A 23134-nucleotide genomic window follows, 5' to 3' on the forward strand; every position below is an offset into this window, starting at 1 on the left:
CTTCTGGGTGAATCAGAGCACTGCAAACTAAGGGCCCAATAGAGCCTTCTGGGTGAATCAGAGAGCACTGCAAACCAAGGACCCAAGAGCCTTCTGGGTGAATCAGAGAGCACTGCAAACCAAGGACCCAATAGAGCCTTCTGAATGATCTCAAACCAAAGCTCCAATCAGCTGACATTCACACACACTGACTAGGTAGTAATCAACGAATCACAGAGCTGCTTGGGAGTGATGGTCCAGATACTGGAATGTTGTTGCTTCAACTTCAGAGCACTACACACACAGGTAGACCATAGAGCTGACTCCTGGTGCGGCTGAACACACACACACACACACACACACACACACAGGTAGACCATAGAGCTGACTCCTGGTGAGGCTGAACACACACACACCACACAGGTAGACCATAGAGCTGACTCCTGGTGAGGCTGAACACACACACTCACCACACAGGTAGACCATAGAGCTGACGCCTGGTGAGGCTGAGGGGAAAAAACTGCATTATGACACTGCCAGCTACAGGAACAGACTGGGTAACCAGGAACAGACTGGGTAACCAGGAACAGACTGGGTAACCAGGAACAGACTGGGTAACCAGGAACAGACTGGGTAACCAGGAACAGACTGGGTAACCAGGAACAGACTGGGTAACCAGGAACAGACTGGGTAACCAGGAACAGACTGGGTAACCAGGAACAGACTGGGTAACCAGGAACAGACTGGGTAACCAGGAACAGACTGGGTAACCAGGAACAGACTGGGTAACCAGGAACAGGTCCCGTCTCCAGCTATAGATAAGGTCTATGTGACCAACAAAACTATCTTTGTATTCCCAGTCATGTGAAATCCATCAATTAGGGCCTAATGAATTTGATTTCCTTATATGAACTAAAATCATTGCGTTTATAGTTAGATATATATGAGCAGCAGATTCGAGGACAAACAAGCAAATCGCCCGAGTTGATTTAATCGACAAAGCACATGCATAAATGTCTTAATGACTAATTGAATATAAACCAACAAAAGCCCCAGCCAACAACAAAGCCTGGCGACAGACAGTGACTGTTACCTTCCTGATTAAAGAACTCTGCTCTCCTTTTCTGGGTTTTCAACACAATCAGATCATGTTCTACACAGAGGGGAAACAGGAAGTGTGAAAGAGAAGAGGAAGTGAGAGAGTAACTGAGTTTCCGTAGAGTAACATCCGGGAACTACCAGGAAACTGCAAAAAAATAAAAATCTTCAGTCATTTCCAAGATACATAGTCTTCAATGTCTTCATACTCCTGGACTTATTCCACATTTTGTTGCAGCCTGAATTCAAAATTGACTAAATAGATCACACCACCCACACCACACACACACACACACAACCCCATAATGACAGGGTTTTTAGAAATGTTTGTAATGCAGTAATCTAATTTCCGTAAGTATTCACACCCCTGAGTCAATTCATGTTAGAGAGTCACCTTTGGCAGCGATTACAGCTGTGAGTCTAAGAGATTTACACACTTGGATTTCACAATATATATGTACATTATTTAAATTCATTGCTAGACAATCATTTAAGTCTTGCCATATATTTTCCAGCTGATTTAAGTCAAAACTTTAAGCTAGTCCGGAACATTCCGTCTTGGTAAGCAACTCCAGTCTACATTTGGCCTTAGGTTTTTGTCATGTGGAAAATTGTTCCTCTCCCAGGGTCTGGTGGAAGCAGACGATCAGCTTTCCCTCTCAGATTTTGCCTGTGCTTAGCGCCATTGTTTCTTTTTATTTAAAAAATTAAAAAGCCCTTGCTGATGACAAGCATACCCATAACATGATGCAGCCCCCTCTATGCTGGGTGTATTGATACACTGAGTTAGGAAGGACGCCTGTATCTTTGTAGTGACTGGGTGTATTGATACACTGAGTTAGGAAGGACGCCTGTATCTTTGTAGTGACTGGGTGTATTGATACACTGAGTTAGGAAGGACGCCTGTATCTTTGTAGTGACTGGGTGTATTGATACACTGAGTTAGGAAGGACGCCTGTATCTTTGTAGTGACTGGGTGTATTGATACACTGAGTTAGGAAGGACGCCTGTATCTTTGTAGTGACTGGGTGTATTGCTACACTGAGTTAGGAAGGACGCCTGTATCTTTGTAGTGACTGGGTGTATTGATACACTGAGTTAGGAAGGACGCCTGTATCTTTGTAGTGACTGGGTGTATTGATACACTGAGTTAGGAAGGACGCCTGTATCTTTGTAGTGACTGGGTGTATTGATACACTGAGTTAGGAAGGACGCCTGTATCTTTGTAGTGACTGGGTGTATTGATACACTGAGTTAGGAAGGACGCCTGTATCTTTGTAGTGACTGGGTGTATTGATACACTGAGTTAGGAAGGACGCCTGTATCTTTGTAGTGACTGGGTGTATTGATACACTGAGTTAGGAAGGACTCCTGTATCTTTGTAGTGACGGGGTTATTGATACACTGAGTTAGGAAGGACACCTGTATCTTTGTAGTGACTGGGTGTATTGATACACTGAATCTGTGTTTGAAATGTACTGTTTAACCGAGGGACCTTAGAATTGTATGAGCGAGGTACAGAGAGAGGTGGTGATTATAAAAAAAATTAATGTTAAAAAACACTATAATCGCACATAGTATTTAGGCCATAACAAAAGGATTGAATAGTTATTGACCAAAGTCACTTCAGCAATTCATTTATTTTATGAATTCCAACAACAAAAAACCTCTAAACATAATTACACCCGACATTATGGGGTAGTGTGTAGGCCAGGGACATAACACATTATGGGGGGGTAGTGTGTAGGCCAGGGACATAACACATTATGGCGGGGTAGTGTGTAGGCCAGGGACATAACACATTATGGGGGGGTAGTGTGTAGGCCAGGGACATAACATTATGGGGTAGTGTGTAGGCCAGTGACATAAACCCTCTATTTTATCCATTTTAAATTCAGACTAACAAAATGTGGACCAAGTCAAGGGGTGTGAATACTTCCTGAAGGCACTGTCAAGTCCCAGTCCATTCATTCATTACCTTTACTTCGGCCAGTCAGAGGATCGTCCTGAAAACCTCCCTTCCTGCTCTTAGAGGTCACCCCCTAAGAAGGGAAAAGACAAAGAGAGATTTACATACCTTTGTAACCGGTTTCCTTCATCACTCAAATCATGTCAGTAAATGCGTTAGATGTCAACACTGATTGTATGAAAAAAAAGTGTCACACATTGACCTCTTGTCCGTTGATCTGGGCCAGTTTCACCATCGTTGCATCTCCGCTGGTATCAGTTGGACCTGTAAGTGTCAGAACACCACTGGTCAGATGGATGATCGAGGCCCGGTCCGTCACAACACAGGCCCGGTCCCACAGGGCCTCTGACCCAGTCCGTCACAACACAGGGCCCCGGTCCCACAGGGCCTCTGACCCAGTCCGTCACAACACAGGGCCCCGGTCCCACAGGGCCTCTGACCCAGTCCGTCACAACACAGGCCCCGGTCCCACAAAGGGTTTACAAATATTGATTCACAAAATCAGTATGCTAATTATTGATCCTCGATCAGTAGACCAGGAGTTCGATTAGCAATCAGTAGCCTAATAGCTGATCAATAGAGAGTCAATACTTTTACTGTGAACAAACATTAAAAACTAAATGTAGTGTGGAGCAGGGAGGACCAGACAGTGAGACATGCACCCAGTCATCTACCACCAGACAGTGAGACATGCACCCAGTCATCTACCACCAGACAGTGAGACATGCACCCAGTCATCTACCACCAGACAGTGAGACATGCACCCAGTCATCTACCACCAGACAGTGAGACATGCACCCAGTCATCTACCACCAGACAGTGAGACATGCACCCAGTCATCTACCACCAGACAGTGAGACATGCACCCAGTCATCTACCACCAGACAGTGAGACATGCACCCAGTCATCTACCACCAGACAGTGAGACATGCACCCAGTCATCTACCACCAGACAGTGAGACATGCACCCAGTCATCTACCACCAGACAGTGAGACATGCACCCAGTCATCTACCACCAGACAGTGAGACATGCACCCAGTCATCTACCACCAGACAGTGAGACATGCACCCAGTCATCTACCACCAGACAGTGAGACATGCACCCAGTCATCTACCACCAGACAGTGAGACATGCACCCAGTCATCTACCACCAGACAGTGAGACATGCACCCAGTCATCTACCACCAGACAGTGAGACATGCACCCAGTCATCTACCACCAGACAGTGAGACATGCACCCAGTCATCTACCACCAGACAGTGAGACATGCACCCAGTCATCTACCACCAGACAGTGAGACATGCACCCAGTCATCTACCACCAGACAGTGAGACATGCACCCAGTCATCTACCACCAGACAGTGAGACATGCACCCAGTCATCTACCACCAGACAGTGAGACATGCACCCAGTCATCTACCACCAGACAGTGAGACATGCACCCAGTCATCTACCACCAGACAGTGAGACATGCACCCAGTCATCTACCACCAGACAGTGAGACATGCACCCAGTCATCTACCACCAGACAGTGAGACATGCACCCAGTCATCTACCACCAGACAGTGATATATGCACCCAGTCATGTACCACTAGACAGTGAGACATGCCCCCAGTCATCTACCCAGTCATGTACCAGTAGACAGTGAGCTATTCACCCAGTCATCTACCACTAGACAGTGAGATGTGCCCCCAGTCATGTACCACTAGACAGTGAGATGTGCCCCCAGTCATGTACCACTAGACAGTGAGATGTGCCCCCAGTCATGTACCACTAGACAGTGAGATGTGCCCCCAGTCATGCACCACTAGACAGTGTGATATGCCCCCAGTCATGCACCACTAGACAGTGTGATATGCCCCCAGTCATGCACCACTAGACAGTGTGATATGCCCCCAGTCATGCACCACTAGACAGTGTGATATGCCCCCAGTCATGCACCACTAGACAGTGTGATATGCCCCCAGTCATGCACCACTAGACAGTGATATATGCACCACTAGACAGTGAGCTATGCACCCAGTCATGTGCCACTATACCGTTATATATGCACGCAGTCATGTACCGCTATATAGTGAGATATGTACCCAGCCATGTACCAGTGGATGGTGAGATATGCACCCATTCATCTACCCAGTCATGTACCAGTAGACAGCGAGGTGTTCATCCAGTAATGTACCACTAGACAGTGATATCAGTGTCAGTGTCAGTGTCTCCTGACCCCTCCTGTCTCAGCCTCCAGTATTTATGCTGCAGTAGTTTATGTGTCGGGGGGCTAGGGTCAGTTTGTTATATCTGGAGTACTTCTCCTGTCCTATTCGGTGTCCTGTGTGAATCTAAGTGTGCGTTCTCTAATTCTCTCCTTCTCTCTTTCTTTCTCTCTCTCGGAGGACCTGAGCCCTAGGACCATGCCCCAGGACTACCTGACATGATGACTCCTTGCTGTCCCCAGTCCACCTGACTGTGCTGCTGCTCTAGTTTCAACTGTTCTGCCTTATTATTATTCGACCATGCTGGTCATTTATGAACATTTGAACATCTTGGCCATGTTCTGTTATAATCTCCACCCGGCACAGGCAGAAGAGGACTGGCCACCCCACATAGCCTGGTTCCTCTCTAGGTTCCTCTAGGTTCCTTCCTAGGTATTGGCCTTTCTAGGGAGTTTTTCCTAGCCACCGCGCTTCTACACCTGCATTGCTTGCTGTTTGGGGTTTTAGGCTGGGTTTCTGTACAGCACTTTGAGATATCAGCTGATGTACGAAGGGCTATATAAATAAATTTGATTTGATTTGATTTGATATATGCCCCCAGTCATGTACCACTAGACAGTGAGATATGCACCCCGTCATGTACCGCTAGACAGTGAGATATGCACCCAGTCATATAGCCAGTCATGTACCAGTGGACAGTGAGATGTGCCCCCAGTCATGTACCACTACAGTGTGATATGCCCCCAGTCATGTAACACTAGACAGTGAGATATGCACCACTAGACAGTGAGCTATGCACCCAGTCATATGCCACTAGACAGTGATATATGCACACAGTCATGTACCGCTAGACAGTGATATATGTACCCATCCATGTACCACTAGATAGTGTGATATGCACCCAGTTATCTACCCATTGAGATATGCACCCTGTTATCTACTCATTTATATGTACCCATTCATGTACCAGTGGGCGGTGAGGTATGCACCTAGTCATATACCCTGTGATATATGCACCCAGTTATCTACCCAGTCGTCTACCCAGTAGGCAGTGAGATGTGCCCCCAGTCATGTACCGCTAGACAGTGAGATGTGCCCCCAGTCATGTACCGCTAGACAGTGAGATGTGCCCCCAGTCATGTACCGCTAGACAGTGAGATGTGCCCCCAGTCATGTACCGCTAGACAGTGAGATGTGCCCCCAGTCATGTACCGCTAGACAGTGAGATGTGCCCCCAGTCATGTACCGCTAGACAGTGAGATGTGCCCCCAGTCATGTACAGCTAGACAGTGAGATGTGCCCCCAGTCATGTACCGCTAGGCAGTGATATATGCACCCAGACATGTACCAATAGACAGTGATATATGTACCCGTTCATGTACCAGTAGATAGTGAGATATGCACCCAGTCATCTACCCATTTATATGTACCTATTCATGTACGCAGTAGACGGTGAGATATGCACCCAGCCATATACCCTGTGAGATATGCACCCAGTCATCTACCCAGTCATCTACCCAGTAGACTGTGAGATGTGCCCCCAGTCATGTACCGCTAGACAGTGAGATGTGCCCCCAGTCATGTACCGCTAGACAGTGAGATGTGCCCCCAGTCATGTACCGCTAGACAGTGAGATGTGCCCCCAGTCATGTACCGCTAGACTGTGAGATGTGCCCCCAGTCATGTACCGCTAGACAGTGAGATGTGCCCCCAGTCATGTACCGCTAGACTGTGAGATGTGCCCCCAGTCATGTACCACTACACAGTGTGATATGCCCCCAGTCATGTACCGCTAGACTGTGAGATGTGCCCCCAGTCATGTACCTCTAGACTGTGAGATGTGCCCCCAGTCATGTACCTCTAGACTGTGAGATGTGCCCCCAGTCATGTACCACTACACAGTGTGATATGCCCCCAGTCATGTACCACTAGACTGTGAGATGTGCCCCCAGTCATGTACCACTACACGGTGAGATGTGCCCCCAGTCATGTACCGCTAGACAATGAGCTATGCACCCAGTGAGGGACAAACAGAGCTCCCAGCAGGTCAGGGGGGGGGGGGGGGGGGAGTGGTGAGGGACAAACAGAGCTCCCAGCAGGTCAGGGGGGAGTCTCTTTCGCACACCGTTGTTACCATAGCGCTGTACATCCATGGTGAGACTGCCTTTCTGCAGGGCAGAGGTCATCATGCCCTTCCACTGGTTGTGGCTCATCTCTGCCACCCTGTGCCCACCAACAGACACTATCTCATCACCTGCACGGAGCTGGCACAACTCTGCAGGACTACCTGGAGGGAGAGGAGAGGCTTTCACTATGTTGAGGCAAGCTACAGGACAGCAGTAGAGCGAGAGAGAGAGAGCAGCTACAGGACAGTAGTAGAGAGAGAGCAGCTACAGGACAGTAGTAGAGAGAGAGCAGCTACAGGACAGTAGTAGAGAGAGAGCAGCTACAGGACAGTAGTAGAGAGAGAGCAGCTACAGGACAGTAGTAGAGAGAGAGCAGCTACAGGACAGTAGTAGAGAGAGAGCAGCTACAGGACAGTAGTAGAGAGAGAGCAGCTACAGGACAGTAGTAGAGAGAGAGCAGCTACAGGACAGTAGTAGAGAGAGAGCAGCTACAGGACAGTAGTAGAGAGAGAGCAGCTACAGGACAGTAGTAGAGAGAGAGCAGCTACAGGACAGTAGTAGAGAGAGAGAGCAGCTACAGGACAGTAGTAGAGAGAGAGCAGCTACAGGACAGTAGTAGAGAGAGAGCAGCTACAGGACAGTAGTAGAGAGAGAGCAGCTACAGGACAGTAGTAGAGAGAGAGCAGCTACAGGACAGTAGTAGAGAGAGAGCAGCTACAGGACAGTAGTAGAGAGAGAGCAGCTACAGGACAGTAGTAGAGAGAGAGCAGCTACAGGACAGTAGTAGAGAGAGAGCAGCTACAGGACAGTAGTAGAGAGAGAGCAGCTACAGGACAGTAGTAGAGAGAGAGCAGCTACAGGACAGTAGTAGAGAGAGAGCAGCTACAGGACAGTAGTAGAGAGAGAGCAGCTACAGGACAGTAGTAGAGAGAGAGCAGCTACAGGACAGTAGTAGAGAGAGAGCAGCTACAGGACAGTAGTAGAGAGAGAGGAGCTACAGGACAGTAGTAGAGAGAGAGGAGCTACAGGACAGTAGTAGAGAGAGAGGAGCTACAGGACAGTAGTAGAGAGAGAGGAGCTACAGGACAGTAGTAGAGAGAGAGGAGCTACAGGACAGTAGTAGAGAGAGAGGAGCTACAGGACAGTAGTAGAGAGAGAGGAGCTACAGGACAGTAGTAGAGAGAGAGGAGCTACAGGACAGTAGTAGAGAGAGAGGAGCTACAGGACAGTAGTAGAGAGAGAGGAGCTACAGGACAGTAGTAGAGAGAGAGAGGAGCTACAGGACAGTAGTAGAGAGAGAGAGGAGCTACAGGACAGCAGTAGAGAGAGAGAGGCAGCTACAGGACAGTAGTAGAGAGAGAGCAGCTACAGGACAGTAGTAGAGAGAGCAGCTACAGGACAGTAGTAGAGAGAGCAGCTACAGGACAGTAGTAGAGAGAGCAGCTACAGGACAGTAGTAGAGAGAGCAGCTACAGGACAGTAGTAGAGAGAGAGGAGCTACAGGACAGTAGTAGAGAGAGAGGAGCTACAGGACAGTAGTAGAGAGAGAGGAGCTACAGGACAGTAGTAGAGAGAGAGGAGCTACAGGACAGTAGTAGAGAGAGAGGAGCTACAGGACAGTAGTAGAGAGAGAGGAGCTACAGGACAGTAGTAGAGAGAGAGAAGCTACAGGACAGTAGTAGAGAGAGAGAGGAGCTACAGGACAGTAGTAGAGAGAGCAGCTACAGGACAGTAGTAGAGAGAGCAGCTACAGGACAGTAGTAGATGGTATTTCCAGTCACACCTGACCGACCCAGAGGAACAGTATAGGTTATAGATCTCCTGATTACAGAGTGGTTCTGACTAGGTCTCTGTTGCAGGGTAAGTCACACCTCTCACAGGTCTGTTTAAACATTCATGAGTATCTCCCTGTACTGTAGGTAATGGACATCGAAGGAACAACCATTATGTCATTACTAACAACCCAGCCACGGTCAATTCAACCGTTTCTAGCACCAAGACACCTTTAGACTAAAACATATCTCCCCCCCAAAAAATATAATATAATAATATATATTCAGCTGTTTGTTCAAACTTCTATTCATCCATTACTTACTGTTGTTGCTACATTTCTGTTGACATCTTACCTACTAAGCTCTTATTGGATTACAACCAATGCTAACAACAACATGGTAGACAGGACATAGGTGTCCCCATCCATCCCTGAAGGAGGGGAGTGGTGGAGTCAACTCACCTGGTTGGATGCCTCCGACTCTTGCTCCTGTCGAGTCCCAGTGAGTGTTGAAACCAAAGTGTGGTCGACTGTTAATCTTCAAGGTAAGACTCACTCGGTCACTGTGACGTACCTGAGGAGGAGACAAGGTGAAGGTGACACCTGGAGATTCGATGTGCCACGAAACCAGACCCCCTTCTCCGAATGGCTAATTAACCCCTACAGCCCCACTCCTCTAGTGATGTAGAGGTTAACCCCTACAGCCCCACTCCTCTAGTGATGTAGAGGTTAACCCCTACAGCCCCACTCCTCTAGTGATGTAGAGGTTAACCCCTACAGCCCCACTCCTCTAGTGATGTAGAGGTTAACCCCCACTCCTCCTCCTCTAGTGATGTAGAGGTTAACCCCTACAGCCCCACTCCTCTAGTGATGTAGAGGATAACCCCTACAGCCCCACTCCTCTAGTGATGTAGAGGTTAACCCCCACTCCTCCTCCTCTAGTGATGTAGAGGTTAACCCCCACTCCTCCTCCTCCTCTAGTGATGTAGAGGTTAACCCCTACAGCCCCACTCCTCCTCCTCCTCTAGTGATGTAGAGGTTAACCCCTACAGCCCCACTCCTCCTCCTCCTCTAGTGATGTAGAGGTTAACCCCTACAGCCCCACTCCTCCTCCTCCTCTAGTGATGTAGAGGTTAACCCCTACAGCCCCACTCCTCCTCCTCCTCTAGTGATGTAGAGGTTAACCCCTACAGCCCCACTCCTCCTCCTCCTCTAGTGATGTAGAGGTTAACCCCTACAGCCCCACTCCTCCTCCTCCTCTAGTGATGTAGAGGTTAACCCCTACAGCCCCACTCCTCCTCCTCCTCTAGTGATGTAGAGGTTAACCCCTACAGCCCCACTCCTCCTCCTCCTCTAGTGATGTAGAGGTTAACCCCTACAGCCCCACTCCTCTAGTGATGTAGAGGTTAACCCCTACAGCCCCCACTCCTCTAGTGATGTAGAGGTTAACCCCTACAGCCCCACTCCTCTAGTGATGTAGAGGTTAACCCCTACAGCCCCACTCCTCTAGTGATGTAGAGGTTAACCCCTACAGCCCCACTCCTCTAGTGATGTAGAGGTTAACCCCTACAGCCCCACTCCTCTAGTGATGTAGAGGTTAACCCCTACAGCCCCACTCCTCTAGTGATGTAGAGGTTAACCCCTACAGCCCCACTCCTCCTCCTCCTCTAGTGATGTAGAGGTTAACCCCTACAGCCCCACTCCTCCTCCTCCTCTAGTGATGTAGAGGTTAACCCCTACAGCCCCACTCCTCTTCCTCCTCTAGTGATGTAGAGGTTAACCCCTACAGCCCCACTCCTCTAGTGATGTAGAGGTTAACCCCTACAGCCCCACTCCTCTAGTGATGTAGAGGTTAACCCCTACAGCCCCACTCCTCTAGTGATGTAGAGGTTAACCCCTACAGCCCCACTCCTCTAGTGATGTAGAGGTTAACCCCTACAGCCCCACTCCTCCTCTAGTGATGTAGAGGTTAACCCCTACAGCCCCACTACTCCTCTAGTGATGTAGAGGTTAACCCCTACAGCCCCACTACTCCTCTAGTGATGTAGAGGTTAACCCCTACAGCCCCACTACTCCTCTAGTGATGTAGAGGTTAACCCCTACAGCCCCACTCCCATTCCCATTCCCCAGGTGCTCTCATCTGTAACCGTAAAAGCCTTTGGTTCATGTTAACATCAGAAGCCTCCTCCTAAGTTTGTGCTGAAGCAGCGAATAAAACTCTGCCAACCCTGATGTCCTAGCCGTGTCAATCCTGGCTTAGGAAGACAAACCCTGAAATGTCCATCCCTAACTATAACAATTTCCGGCAAGATAGAACTGCCAAAGGGGGCGGAGTTGCAACCTACTGCAGATATAGCCTAGAGTTCTGTCATGCTATCCAGGTCTGTGCCCAAACAATTCAAGCTTCTACTTTTAAAAATCCACCTTTTCAGAAACCAGTCTCACCGTTGCTGCTTGCTATATAGACAACCTTCTGCCCCCAGCTGTGCTCTGGACACCATATGTGAATTGATTTCCCCCCCCCATCTATCTTCAGAGCTCGTACAGGTGACCTAAACTGGGACATGCTTAACACCCCGGCCGTCCTACAATCTAAGCTAGATACCCTCTTACACAAATCATCAATTAACCTACAAGGTGAAACCCCAAATCCGTAAACACGGGCACCCTCAGATATCCTGACCAACCTGCTCTAAATATATCTCTACTGTCTTCAACCAGGGATCTCAGTGACCACTGCCTCATTGCCTGCGTCCGTAATGGGTCTGCAGTCAAGCGACCTCCACTCATCACTGTAAAACGCTCCCTGAAACACTTCTGCGAGCAGGTTTTTCTAATCGACCTGGCCCGGGTCTCCTGTAAGGATATTGACCTCAACCAGTCAGTAGAGGATACCTGGTTATTCTTTAAAAAGACTTTCCTCGCCAACTTAAATAAGCATGACCCATTTGAAAAATGTACAACTAGGAACAGGTATAGCCCTTGGTTCACTCCAGACCTGACTGCCCTTGACCAGCACAAAAGCATCCTGTGCAATAGCATCGAACAGCCCCATCGAGATGCAACTTTTCAGGGAAGTTAGGAACCAATACACAGGCAGTTAGGAAAGCAAAGGCTTTTAAAAGAAATTAGGATCCTGTAGCACAAATTAGGATCCTCTAGCATCACTACTCTGGACGGTTCTGACTTAGAATATGTCTACAAATATATGTCTACCAAATAACTACAAATACCTAGATGTGTGGTTAGACTAAACTCTCCTTCCAGATTCACATTAAACATCTCCAATCCAAAATTAAATCTAGAACTGGCTTCCTATATCACAACAAAGCCTCCTTCACTCATGCTGCAAAACATACCCTCGTACAACTGACTATCCTACCAATCCTTGACTTAGGAGAGTCTGCAACACTACTCAGCAGATTGGATGCAGTCTTTCACAGTGCCATCCGTTGTGTCACCAAAGCCCCATATACTACACACCACTGCGACCTGTACGCTCTAATTGGCAGGCCCTCGCTACATATTTGTCACCAAACCCACTGGCTCCAGGTCATCTATAAGTCTATGCTAGGTAAAGCCCGACCTTATCTCAGCTCACTGGTCACCATAGCAGCACCCACCCGTAGTACACACTCCAGCAGGTATATCTCACTGGTCACCTCCAAAGCCAATTCCTCCTTTGGCCGCCTTTCCTTCCAGTTCTCTGCTGCCATTGATTGGAACGAACTGCAAAAATCACTGAAGCTGGAGACTCATATCTACCTCACTAACTTTAAGCATCAGCTGTCAGAGCAGCTTACAGATCACTGCACCTCTACACAGCCCATCGGTAAATAGCCCAACCAACTACCTCATCCCCAAATTGTTATTATGCTCCTTTGCACCCCAGTATCTCTACTTGCACATTTATCTTCTGCAACATCTACCGCTCCAGTGTAATTGCTATATTGTAATTTTTTCGCCACAATGGCCTCTTTGCCTTCCCTCCCTTGTCCTACCTCATGTGCAAACACTGACTTCCCTATTGTGTTATTGACTACGTTTGTTTATTCAATGTGTAACTGTGTTTGTATCTGCTTTGCTTTATCTTGACCAGGTAGCATTGAATTCAATTGTAAATGAGAACTTGTTCTCAACTGGCCGACCTGGTTAAATAAAGGAGAAATAAACAGTTGGGTAAAACTCTGGCCCTAATTAAGACAGTCCAGGTACGGATGATGTGTTTCATAAGGTGTTGAGCTCACCTGTGCAGAGCCATTCTGTCTGACTGAGACAGGGATGCTGGGCAGGAGAGAAGGGGGTAAGGGTTTGGGGTGGGTGGCAGGTCCAGGAACCCCTCTGGTCTTCAGGATGGAGGGCTGGGTCTGACTCCCACCCTCCTCTACTTCCTGGTTCACACTGCTCCGATTGGCTGTGGCCCAGGGCTGAGCCCTGACAGCGACCTCTGAGATAGTGACCATTTTCTGGGGGCGTGTGGAAGCAGTCTTCTCCAACTGTAGGTAGAAGACAGGGCAGCGTTTTACAGGGTCAGTCATAGTAGTATGATGGGTGCAGTGTAATGTGTCCCTGGAGAAAATTAGGATGAAGTGCTTTGCTCAAGGGCACATTTTTTTTTCACCTTGTCTGCTCGGGTATTGAAACCAGCGACCTTTCAGTCACTGGCCCAACGCTCTCCCCACTAGGCTACCTGCCTCTCCCCTCTAACCACTAGGCTACCTGCCTCTCCCCTCTAACCACTAGGCTACCTGCCTCTCCCCTCTAACCACTAGGCTACCTGCCTCTCCCCTCTAACCACTAGGCTACCTGCCTCTCCCCTCTAACCACTAGGCTACCTGCCTCTCCCCTCTAACCACTAGGCTACCTGCCTCTCCCCTCTAACCACTAGGCTACCTGCCTCTCCCCTCTAACCACTAGGCTACCTGCCTCTCCCCTCTAACCACTAGGCTACCTGCCTCTCCCCTCTAACCACTAGGCTACCTGCCTCTCCCCTCTAACCACTAGGCTACCTGCCTCTCCCCTCTAACCACTAGGCTACCTGCCTCTCCCCTCTAACCACTAGGCTACCTGCCTCTCCCCTCTAACCACTAGGCTACCTGCCGGCCCTATATAGGGAACAGGCTGCTGGCCCAATGCTCTAACTAACCACTAGGCTACCTGACGCCCTATATAGGGAATAGGGTGCCATTGGGCCTCAGGCTGGGCAGTGAGTCAGCCAGCAGTCTCCTGTTATACTACTGCATTATTCATAGGAGATGGAAGAGGATCAGGAAGCACACGGTAACAAGACCACACACTACCAAGGAGAACTACAAGTACCAAGACCACCCACGCATACCTCTCGCTCCACATACTACCAGGGAGAACTACAAGTACCAAGCACACATTGAAGATAGTAGTATTTAGATACACAGACAGTGAACACGGGAGCATCCAATCACAAGAGACGTAGTGTACAACTGTTGCACAACCTGCAGAAGAACTGAATAATACTGAAACACACTGTACAAATGAAGGGGGCATTAGTCACAGAGACAGGGGGAGGGACAGAGGTACTGCATTAGTCACAGAGACAGGGGGAGGGAGGGACAGAGGTACTGCATTAGTCACAGAGACAGAGGTACTGCATTAGTCACACAGAGACAGAGGTGAGGGACAGAGGTACTGCATTAGTCACAGAGACAGAGGGAGGGAGGGACAGAGGTACTGCATTAGTCACAGAGACAGAGGGAGGGAGGGACAGAGGTACTGCATTAGTCACAGAGACAGAGGGAGGGAGGGACAGAGGTACTGCATTAGTCACAGAGATAGAGGGAGGGAGGGACAGAGGTACTGCATTAGTCACAGAGACAGAGGGAGGGAGGGACAGAGGTACTGCATTAGTCACAGAGACAGAGGGGAGGGACAGAGGTACTGCATTAGTCACAGAGACAGAGGGAGGGGGGGACAGAGGTACTGCATTAGTCACAGAGACAGAGGGGAGGGAGGGACAGAGGTACTGCATTAGTCACAGAGACAGAGGGAGGGAGGGACAGAGGTACTGCATTAGTCACAGAGACAGAGGGAGGGAGGGACAGAGGTACTGCATTAGTCACAGAGACAGAGGGAGGGAGGGACAGAGGTACTGCATTAGTCACAGAGACAGAGGGAGGGGGGGACAGAGGTACTGCATTAGTCACAGAGACAGAGGTACTGCATTAGTCAGAGACAGAGGGGAGGGACAGAGGTACTGCATTAGTCACAGAGACAGAGGGAGGGAGGGACAGAGGTACTGCATTAGTCACAGAGACAGAGGGGAGGGACAGAGGTACTGCATTAGTCACAGAGACAGAGGGGAGGGACAGAGGTACTGCATTAGTCACAGAGACAGAGGGGAGGGACAGAGGTACTGCATTAGTCACAGAGACAGAGGGGGGGGGGGGACAGAGGTACTGCATTAGTCACAGAGACAGAGGGGGGGGGGGACAGAGGTACTGCATTAGTCAGAGACAGAGGGGAGGGACAGAGGTACTGCATTAGTCACAGAGACAGAGGGGAGGGAGGGACAGAGGTACTGCATTAGTCACAGAGACAGAGGGGAGGGAGGGACAGAGGTACTGCATTAGTCACAGAGACAGAGGGAGGGAGGGACAGAGGTACTGCATTAGTCACAGAGACAGAGGGAGGGAGGGACAGAGGTACTGCATTAGTCACAGAGACAGAGGGAGGGAGGGACAGAGGTACTGCATTAGTCACAGAGACAGAGGGAGGGAGGGACAGAGGTACTGCATTAGTCACAGAGACAGAGGGAGGGGGGGACAGAGGTACTGCATTAGTCACAGAGACAGAGGTACTGCATTAGTCAGAGACAGAGGGGAGGGACAGAGGTACTGCATTAGTCACAGAGACAGAGGGGAGGGAGGGACAGAGGTACTGCATTAGTCACAGAGACAGAGGGGAGGGAGGGACAGAGGTACTGCATTAGTCACAGAGACAGAGGGAGGGAGGGACAGAGGTACTGCATTAGTCACAGAGACAGAGGGAGGGAGGGACAGAGGTACTGCATTAGTCACAGAGACAGAGGGAGGGGGGGACAGAGGTACTGCATTAGTCACAGAGACAGAGGTACTGCATTAGTCAGAGACAGAGGGGAGGGACAGAGGTACTGCATTAGTCACAGAGACAGAGGGGAGGGAGGGACAGAGGTACTGCATTAGTCACAGAGACAGAGGGAGGGAGGGACAGAGGTACTGCATTAGTCACAGAGACAGAGGGGGACAGAGGTACTGCATTAGTCACAGAGACAGAGGGGGACAGAGGTACTGCATTAGTCACAGAGACAGAGGGGGACAGAGGTACTGCATTAGTCACAGAGACAGAGGGAGGGAGGGACAGAGGTACTGCATTAGTCACAGAGACAGAGGGAGGGAGGGACAGAGGTACTGCATTAGTCACAGAGACAGAGGGAGGGAGGGACAGAGGTACTGCATTAGTCACAGAGACAGAGGGGAGGGAGGGACAGAGGTACTGCATTAGTCACACAGAGACAGAGGGGAGGGAGGGACAGAGGTACTGCATTAGTCAGAGACAGAGGGGAGGGACAGAGGTACTGCATTAGTCACAGAGACAGAGGGGAGGGAGGGACAGAGGTACTGCATTAGTCACAGAGACAGAGGGAGGGACAGAGGTACTGCATGAGTCACAGAGACAGAGGGGAGGGAGGGACAGAGGTACTGCATTAGTCACAGAGACAGAGGGGAGGGAGGGACAGAGGTACTGCATTAGTCACACAGAGACAGAGGGGAGGGAGGGACAGAGGTACTGCATTAGTCACACAGAGACAGAGGGGAGGGAGGGACAGAGGTACTGCATTAGTCACAGAGACAGAGGGAGGGAGGGATAGAGGTACTGAAACACTGTACAAATGAAGGGGGCATTAGTCACAGAGACAGAGGTAGGGACGGGGGGGACAGAGAGAGACGGAGGGACAGAGAGAGGCATTCCTCACATTGTAGAACCTGGGTAGCGAGGACCCTCTGGAGGACTTGGCTCCAAACGGCCGGGGGGTGAAGCCGGCAGAGAGGCAGGACGAAGAGCCCTCAGACCGGCGGTATCCCCTGGGGAGAGAGGCAGATGCCCTTCCTCTTCCTCCCGGAGCCCTGGAGCTGTACCTGTAGAGGGGAAGCTCCTGCTGCTGGGGAGCTGAGACATAGCCCGGGGCTCCCACCGAGGTCAGGGACTCTACAGTAGAGAGGAGGGCGTGGTCTGGGATGTCCATGGAGGCAGAGGGGCTGTGGGAGCCGGTACCATTCACCGGGTCAGAGGTAGTTAGAGAAGAACTGGTACCAGTAGTAAGACTGGAGCTAGATCCAGGGAGGGTCGTCGGGATCCCGTTTGAGAGCAAGGAGACGTTGTGGTCTCGTCCAGTGGAGATGAAGAGAGCTGGGCTAGAGATGGTCTGGGCCTGGATCTGGGAGGAGATGAGAGAGGTAGAGTTGGGGAAAGTGGCTAATCCTCCAGCTCCCTCTGGCGCCACAGGTGTATGACGCCTCCCCCCTAGGACGATGGGCTCTGATTGGGGCACGGCTCCGGGTCCCTGGAGGGTCACGCTGGGGGCGGTGAAGGGTTCCGACACTCCGGGGCTGTAGGTTAACTCCACAGAGGAGCTGAGGGCCAGCGGAGCTCTGGTGTGGGGTCGGAGCACCAGGGAACCCTCACTTACCGAGGTGGGGGCTCTGGTGTGGGGTCGGAGCTCCAGGGAACCCTCACTTACCGAGGTGGACGGAGAGACCTTGTGGCCATTGCTGCATAGGGACTCCTCATCCTCTTCCCTGTGATATCAGATGAAGAGAGGAAACATATGAATAGTGATGATCATGTCACAGCAGAATGGGCAGGCAGGCATCCACACACACACACAGGTACTACTCTAAAGTTATTTAAGTCTGTCTTCCATGTCCGTCCCCTTACCTGTCCTCTTGCAGACTCTTGAATGTCCCGACTGTAATGACCCCTGCGTTGGCCATCAGGACGATGTTGTCCCTCTCCTGCATCTTCCTCCGCAGGTCACAATTAGACCTGTGCCGCCGGAGCTTCCACTTGGTCAGGTCCTGACAGGAGGGGGGGGGGGGAACACTTAAAACAAGATGAATCACGACAGAGACAAGAACTGCTGTGGAATTCATTTGTAGCGGCAACCATTAACCCAGTGAAGACCTCCAGGGAGTGTGGTTTTTAAACACTTATTAAGAGGTCAGGGTGCCTAGTTCTACCGGTCGGGACGGGTGCCTAGTTCTACCGGTCGGGACGGGACGGGTGCCTAGTTCTACCGGTCGGGACAGGTGCCTAGTTCTACTGGTCAGGACGGTACAGGTAATGGATGCCTGTGTGTGTGGACTCACGTTGTGCCACTTGGCCTCACTCTCGTGGACCCGGGCTCTGACCATCTGCAGTTGGTCTTGGCTCACGGCGCCGGGGCTCAGCTCCATGCCACCCTCAGAAACCTGGCGCACTACTTGCGTAGGCGACGGGAACCGCCTGATGTCATTCAACGATTTGCTCCTGTTGTCGTGAAGAGAGCAAAGGAGATGAGAGAGAGAAGTGAAAGACGAGCGAGAGAGAACACTGCAGATTGATGATCAGGATGTCATCGTATATTACATTGTCCAACATTCCACCAAGCCAGCAGACTGCGCCGAGCCAAGCCAAGCCAGCCAGCCAGCAGACTGCGCCGAGCCAAGCCAAGCCAGCCAGCCAGCAGACTGCGCCGAGCCAAGCCAAGCTAAAGCCCAGCAGGGTGGGGTGGCATAGAGCCAAGTGAGCCCAGCAGGTGGCGCCGTTAACTCACCATATCCATCCTGGGTTTACCTCCAAGTTTCTACAGGAACCAGAGAAAGACCAGACCACTGTACACTCAGATACATGCCATTTAGCAGAGAAAGAACAGACCACTGTACACTCAGATACATGCCATTTAGCAGATCCATTTATTCAAATCACCTCGCCATTTTTATTTAACCAGGTAGGCTAGTTGAGAACAAGTTCTCATTTGCAACTGCAACCTGGCCAAGATAAAGCAGTTCAACACATAGAGTTACACACATAAAATAATACAAATATAATAATTGATGCTTACATTATTTTTTCTTCCTCCCCAGCCCTGGTGATACCAGCGGTAACTGAACCCCCAGCCCTGGTGATACCAGCGGTAACTGAACCCCCAGCCCTGGTGATACCAGCGGTAACTGAACCCCCAGCCCTGGTGATACCAGCGGTAACTGAACCCCCAGCCCTGGTGATACCAGCGGTAACTGAACCCCCAGCCCTGGTGATACCAGCGGTAACTGAACCCCCAGCCCTGGTGATACCAGCGGTAACTGAACCCCCAGCCCTGGTGATACCAGCGGTAACTGAACCCCCAGCCCTGGTGATACCAGCAGTAACTGAACCCCCAGCCCTGGTATTGCAGTAACTGAACCCCCAGCCCTGGTATTGCAGTAACTGAACCCACAGCCCTGGTATTGCAGTAACTGAACCCACAGCCCTGGTATTGCAGTAACTGAACCCACAGCCCTGGTATTGCAGTAACTGAACCCACAGCCCTGGTATTGCAGTAACTGAACCCACAGCCCTGGTATTGCAGTAACTGAACCCACAGCCCTGGTATTGCAGTAACTGAACCCACAGCCCTGGTATTGCAGTAACTGAACCCACAGCCCTGGTATTGCAGTAACTGAACCCACAGCCCTGGTATTGCAGTAACTGAACCCACAGCCCTGGAATTGCAGTAACTGAACCCACAGCCCTGGAATTGCAGTAACTGAACCCACAGCCCTGGAATTGCAGTAACTGAACCCACAGCCCTGGAATTGCAGTAACTGAACCCACAGCCCTGGAATTGCAGTACTGAACCCACAGCCCTGGTATTGCAGTACTGAACCCACCAACAGTAACTAAACCCACAGCCCTGGTATTGCCAAGTGCCATGGTCTACCAACTGAGCCACACACACAACCACGTAACATACCCGCTCTCTAGAACCCCACTGTAGAAGACCGTAGCAGTGAACACCTAGTGTCACCACGATCCCAGGTTCAGTATCCCGATAGCAGTAAACACTAACGTCACCACGATCCCAGGTTCAGTATCCCGATAGCAGTAAACACTAACGTCACCACGATCCCAGGTTCAGTATCCCGATAGCAGTGAACACCTAGTGTCACCACGATCCCAGGTTCAGTATCCCGATAGCAGTGAACACCTAGTGTCACCACGATCCCAGGTTCAGTATCCCGATAGCAGTGAACACCTAGTGTCACCACGATCCCAGGTTCAGTATCCCGATAGCAGTGAACACTAGTGACGCCACCACGATCCCAGGTTCAGTATCCCGATAGCAGTGAACACTAGTGACGCCACCACGATCCCAGGTTCAGTATCCCGATAGCAGTGAACACTAGTGACGCCACCACGATCCCAGGTTGAGTATCCCGATAGCAGTGAACACTAGTGACGCCGCCACGATCCCAGGTTGAGTATCCCGATAGCAGGGAACACTAGTGTCACCACGATCCCAGGTTCAGTATCCCGATAGCAGATACCATGACAACATCTACCAAAGTCACAGAATGTCACTCGATCCAGAGTGGAGTTCAATATCATTCCAATTAAAATGTTGTAATGTACGCATTAAATCAAGCAATTTGACTTTAGTAACTAAATACATAAAAATGTAATGTATTTTAAAAGTAAATCTCCTTGGATACATCTTGATTTACCCAGGTCCAGTCATAATACAGGGGAATAGATATTCAACAGGAGGGTGTGTGCATTGAGTTATTGAGCTTGTTTTACCCAGGTCCAGTCATAATACAGGGGAATAGATATTCAACAGGAGGGTGTGTGCATTGAGTTATTGAGCTTGTTTTACCCAGGTCTAGTCATAATACAGGGGAATGGATATTCAACAGGAGGGTGTGCATTGAGTTATTGAGCTCGTTTTGGCTGATTTCAAGAGACTACAGTTTCCCCTTCCGTTTAGGACTTATTTTATTGTACTGATCAACATTTGCATTTAAGAAGCAATATATATTTTATGAAAGTGAGACCTATGACCTCATTCACACAGTCACAGCCTTCAGTAATAATCTTGACTGAGACATTTTGTGACTATCAGCTTTGTAAAATCAGCAATATTTTGAATCATGGTTTGCATATGATAACAGACAAGGTCCGGTAGTGAATTGATGTTGGTTTCAGCTGTAAGCTAGCAAGGTAAGTTAGCCTACAAAGCTATCGATACCTTACTGCATTGGAACGTGTTCTAGACATTGTTTTGCGAACATGAAACGGTTTCAACATCTCTACACGGCCGTGTTGAATTATTCAAGTGTGTTAACTTCTGTGCAGGATAAGTGGTGGTGCAGCCCAGACTCAGTGGTTCCTCAGGACAGACTAGAGTCAGTATGAGAGAGGAGCTAACATGACAGGACAGACTCCCAGAGGTTCGACAGGACAGACTCCGAGGTTCGACAGGACAGACTCCGAGGTTCGACAGGACAGACTCCGAGGTTCGACAGGACAGACTCCGAGGTTCGACAGGACAGACTCCGAGGTTCGACAGGACAGACTCCGAGGTTCGACAGGACAGACTCCGAGGTTCGACAGGACAGACTCCGAGGTTCGACAGGACAGACTCCGAGGTTCGACAGGACAGACTCCGAGGTTCGACAGGACAGACTCCGAGGTTCGACAGGACAGACTCCGAGGTTCGACAGGACAGACTCCGAGGTTCGACAGGACAGACTCCGAGGTTCGACAGGACAGACTCCGAGGTTCGACAGGACAGACTCCGAGGTTCGACAGGACAGACTCCGAGGTTCGACAGGACAGACTCCGAGGTTCGACAGGACAGACTCCGAGGTTCGACAGGACAGACTCCGAGGTTCGACAGGACAGACTCCGAGGTTCGACAGGACAGACTCCGAGGTTCGACAGGACAGACTCCCAGAGGTTCCTCAGGACAGACTCCCAGAGGTTCCTCAGGACAGACTCCCAGAGGTTCCTCAGGACAGACTCCCAGAGGTTCCTCAGGACAGACTCCCAGAGGTTCCTCAGGACAGACTCCCAGAGGTTCCTCAGGACAGACTAGCGCTAACAATGAGGAAGTGGAGCAATGCCGGGACTCTCGCTATATGGGGACATTGGCTGCGCTGATAGACGTCAGACACATTTGATAGAAATACCGAAAGTAACAAATTCTAGTACAGAACACATTTTTCATGTCCTAGTATTTTTTTTTTTAAACATACCGAAGTTTCAGTATACCGTGCAACACTATTGAAAGCTCTAGTAACAACAAGGACGGAATCCGAACTATCCCAATTCACACCGGGCCACGACCGACGCAGATCAGCAAGGACAACGTCCAAACCATTCATATTACACGCGGCCGTGACCGACGCTGAACATTCATCACACTAACGCCAAATACTTTTTAAAAAAAAGACCATCTTGTTTTATTGACCCACTGTTACATTGTTAGTTTGGTACATCACAGTTCAAATCTAAAATCCCATTTCATTTTCTTGGACACTTATTTTGACCAGAAGTCATTATGATTCAAGTCCAACGCTCTAACCACTAGGCTACCCTGCCGACCCGATGCCGTGTGTGTGGGAGACAGATCGTCATAACTCCAATGTCAACAAAACACCTTTAGCATTAAAAACACTTCTCAATAAAGGCTTCATACAAAATGTTTACAGCCTCATCACTTTGGTAGCACATCTACAGGGCAATATTATTTGCATGATGATTATAGGCAAGCATGTAGCTTACATTTTTTTTAAAGGACTCCAGTCCTGCCCTTCACAGTAGATTAACGGAAGGCTCGGTCCCTGCCTTTATGACAAAGGTGATAAACTGGACGCAGGTTGTTTAAAAAGCTATAATTGTCACAATGACTTGGTTTAAAAGTAGGCTTGGGTATTTGGATATA

General features: G+C 49.8%; 1 protein-coding gene across 16 annotated transcripts in view; it reads right to left on the reverse strand.

Moving 5' to 3' along the window:
• Positions 1–23134, reverse strand: part of LOC109885852 (LIM domain only protein 7) — a 50323-nt gene that overhangs the window by 10621 nt on the left and 16568 nt on the right. For 10 of the 16 annotated variants that reach the window (XM_031815748.1, XM_031815740.1, XM_031815744.1 and 7 more), the window contains 9 exons: positions 18983–19012; positions 18537–18696; positions 18106–18245; positions 17144–17966; positions 13404–13652; positions 9619–9730; positions 7385–7546; positions 3249–3310; positions 3056–3119 (listed from right to left, as the gene is read on the reverse strand). In XM_031815748.1, coding sequence (XP_031671608.1) covers positions 3056–3119; positions 3249–3310; positions 7385–7546; positions 9619–9730; positions 13404–13652; positions 17144–17966; positions 18106–18245; positions 18537–18696; positions 18983–19012 — 1802 coding nt within the window. The remainder of the gene's footprint in view (positions 1–3055; positions 3120–3248; positions 3311–7384; positions 7547–9618; positions 9731–13403; positions 13653–17143; positions 17967–18105; positions 18246–18536; positions 18697–18982; positions 19013–23134) is intronic. The other 6 variants (XM_031815741.1, XM_031815746.1, XM_031815743.1 and 3 more) reach the window with 4 other exon arrangements.

Source organism: Oncorhynchus kisutch, unplaced genomic scaffold (genome assembly GCF_002021735.2).
Source record: "Oncorhynchus kisutch isolate 150728-3 unplaced genomic scaffold, Okis_V2 scaffold601, whole genome shotgun sequence".
NCBI lineage: Eukaryota > Metazoa > Chordata > Actinopteri > Salmoniformes > Salmonidae > Oncorhynchus > Oncorhynchus kisutch.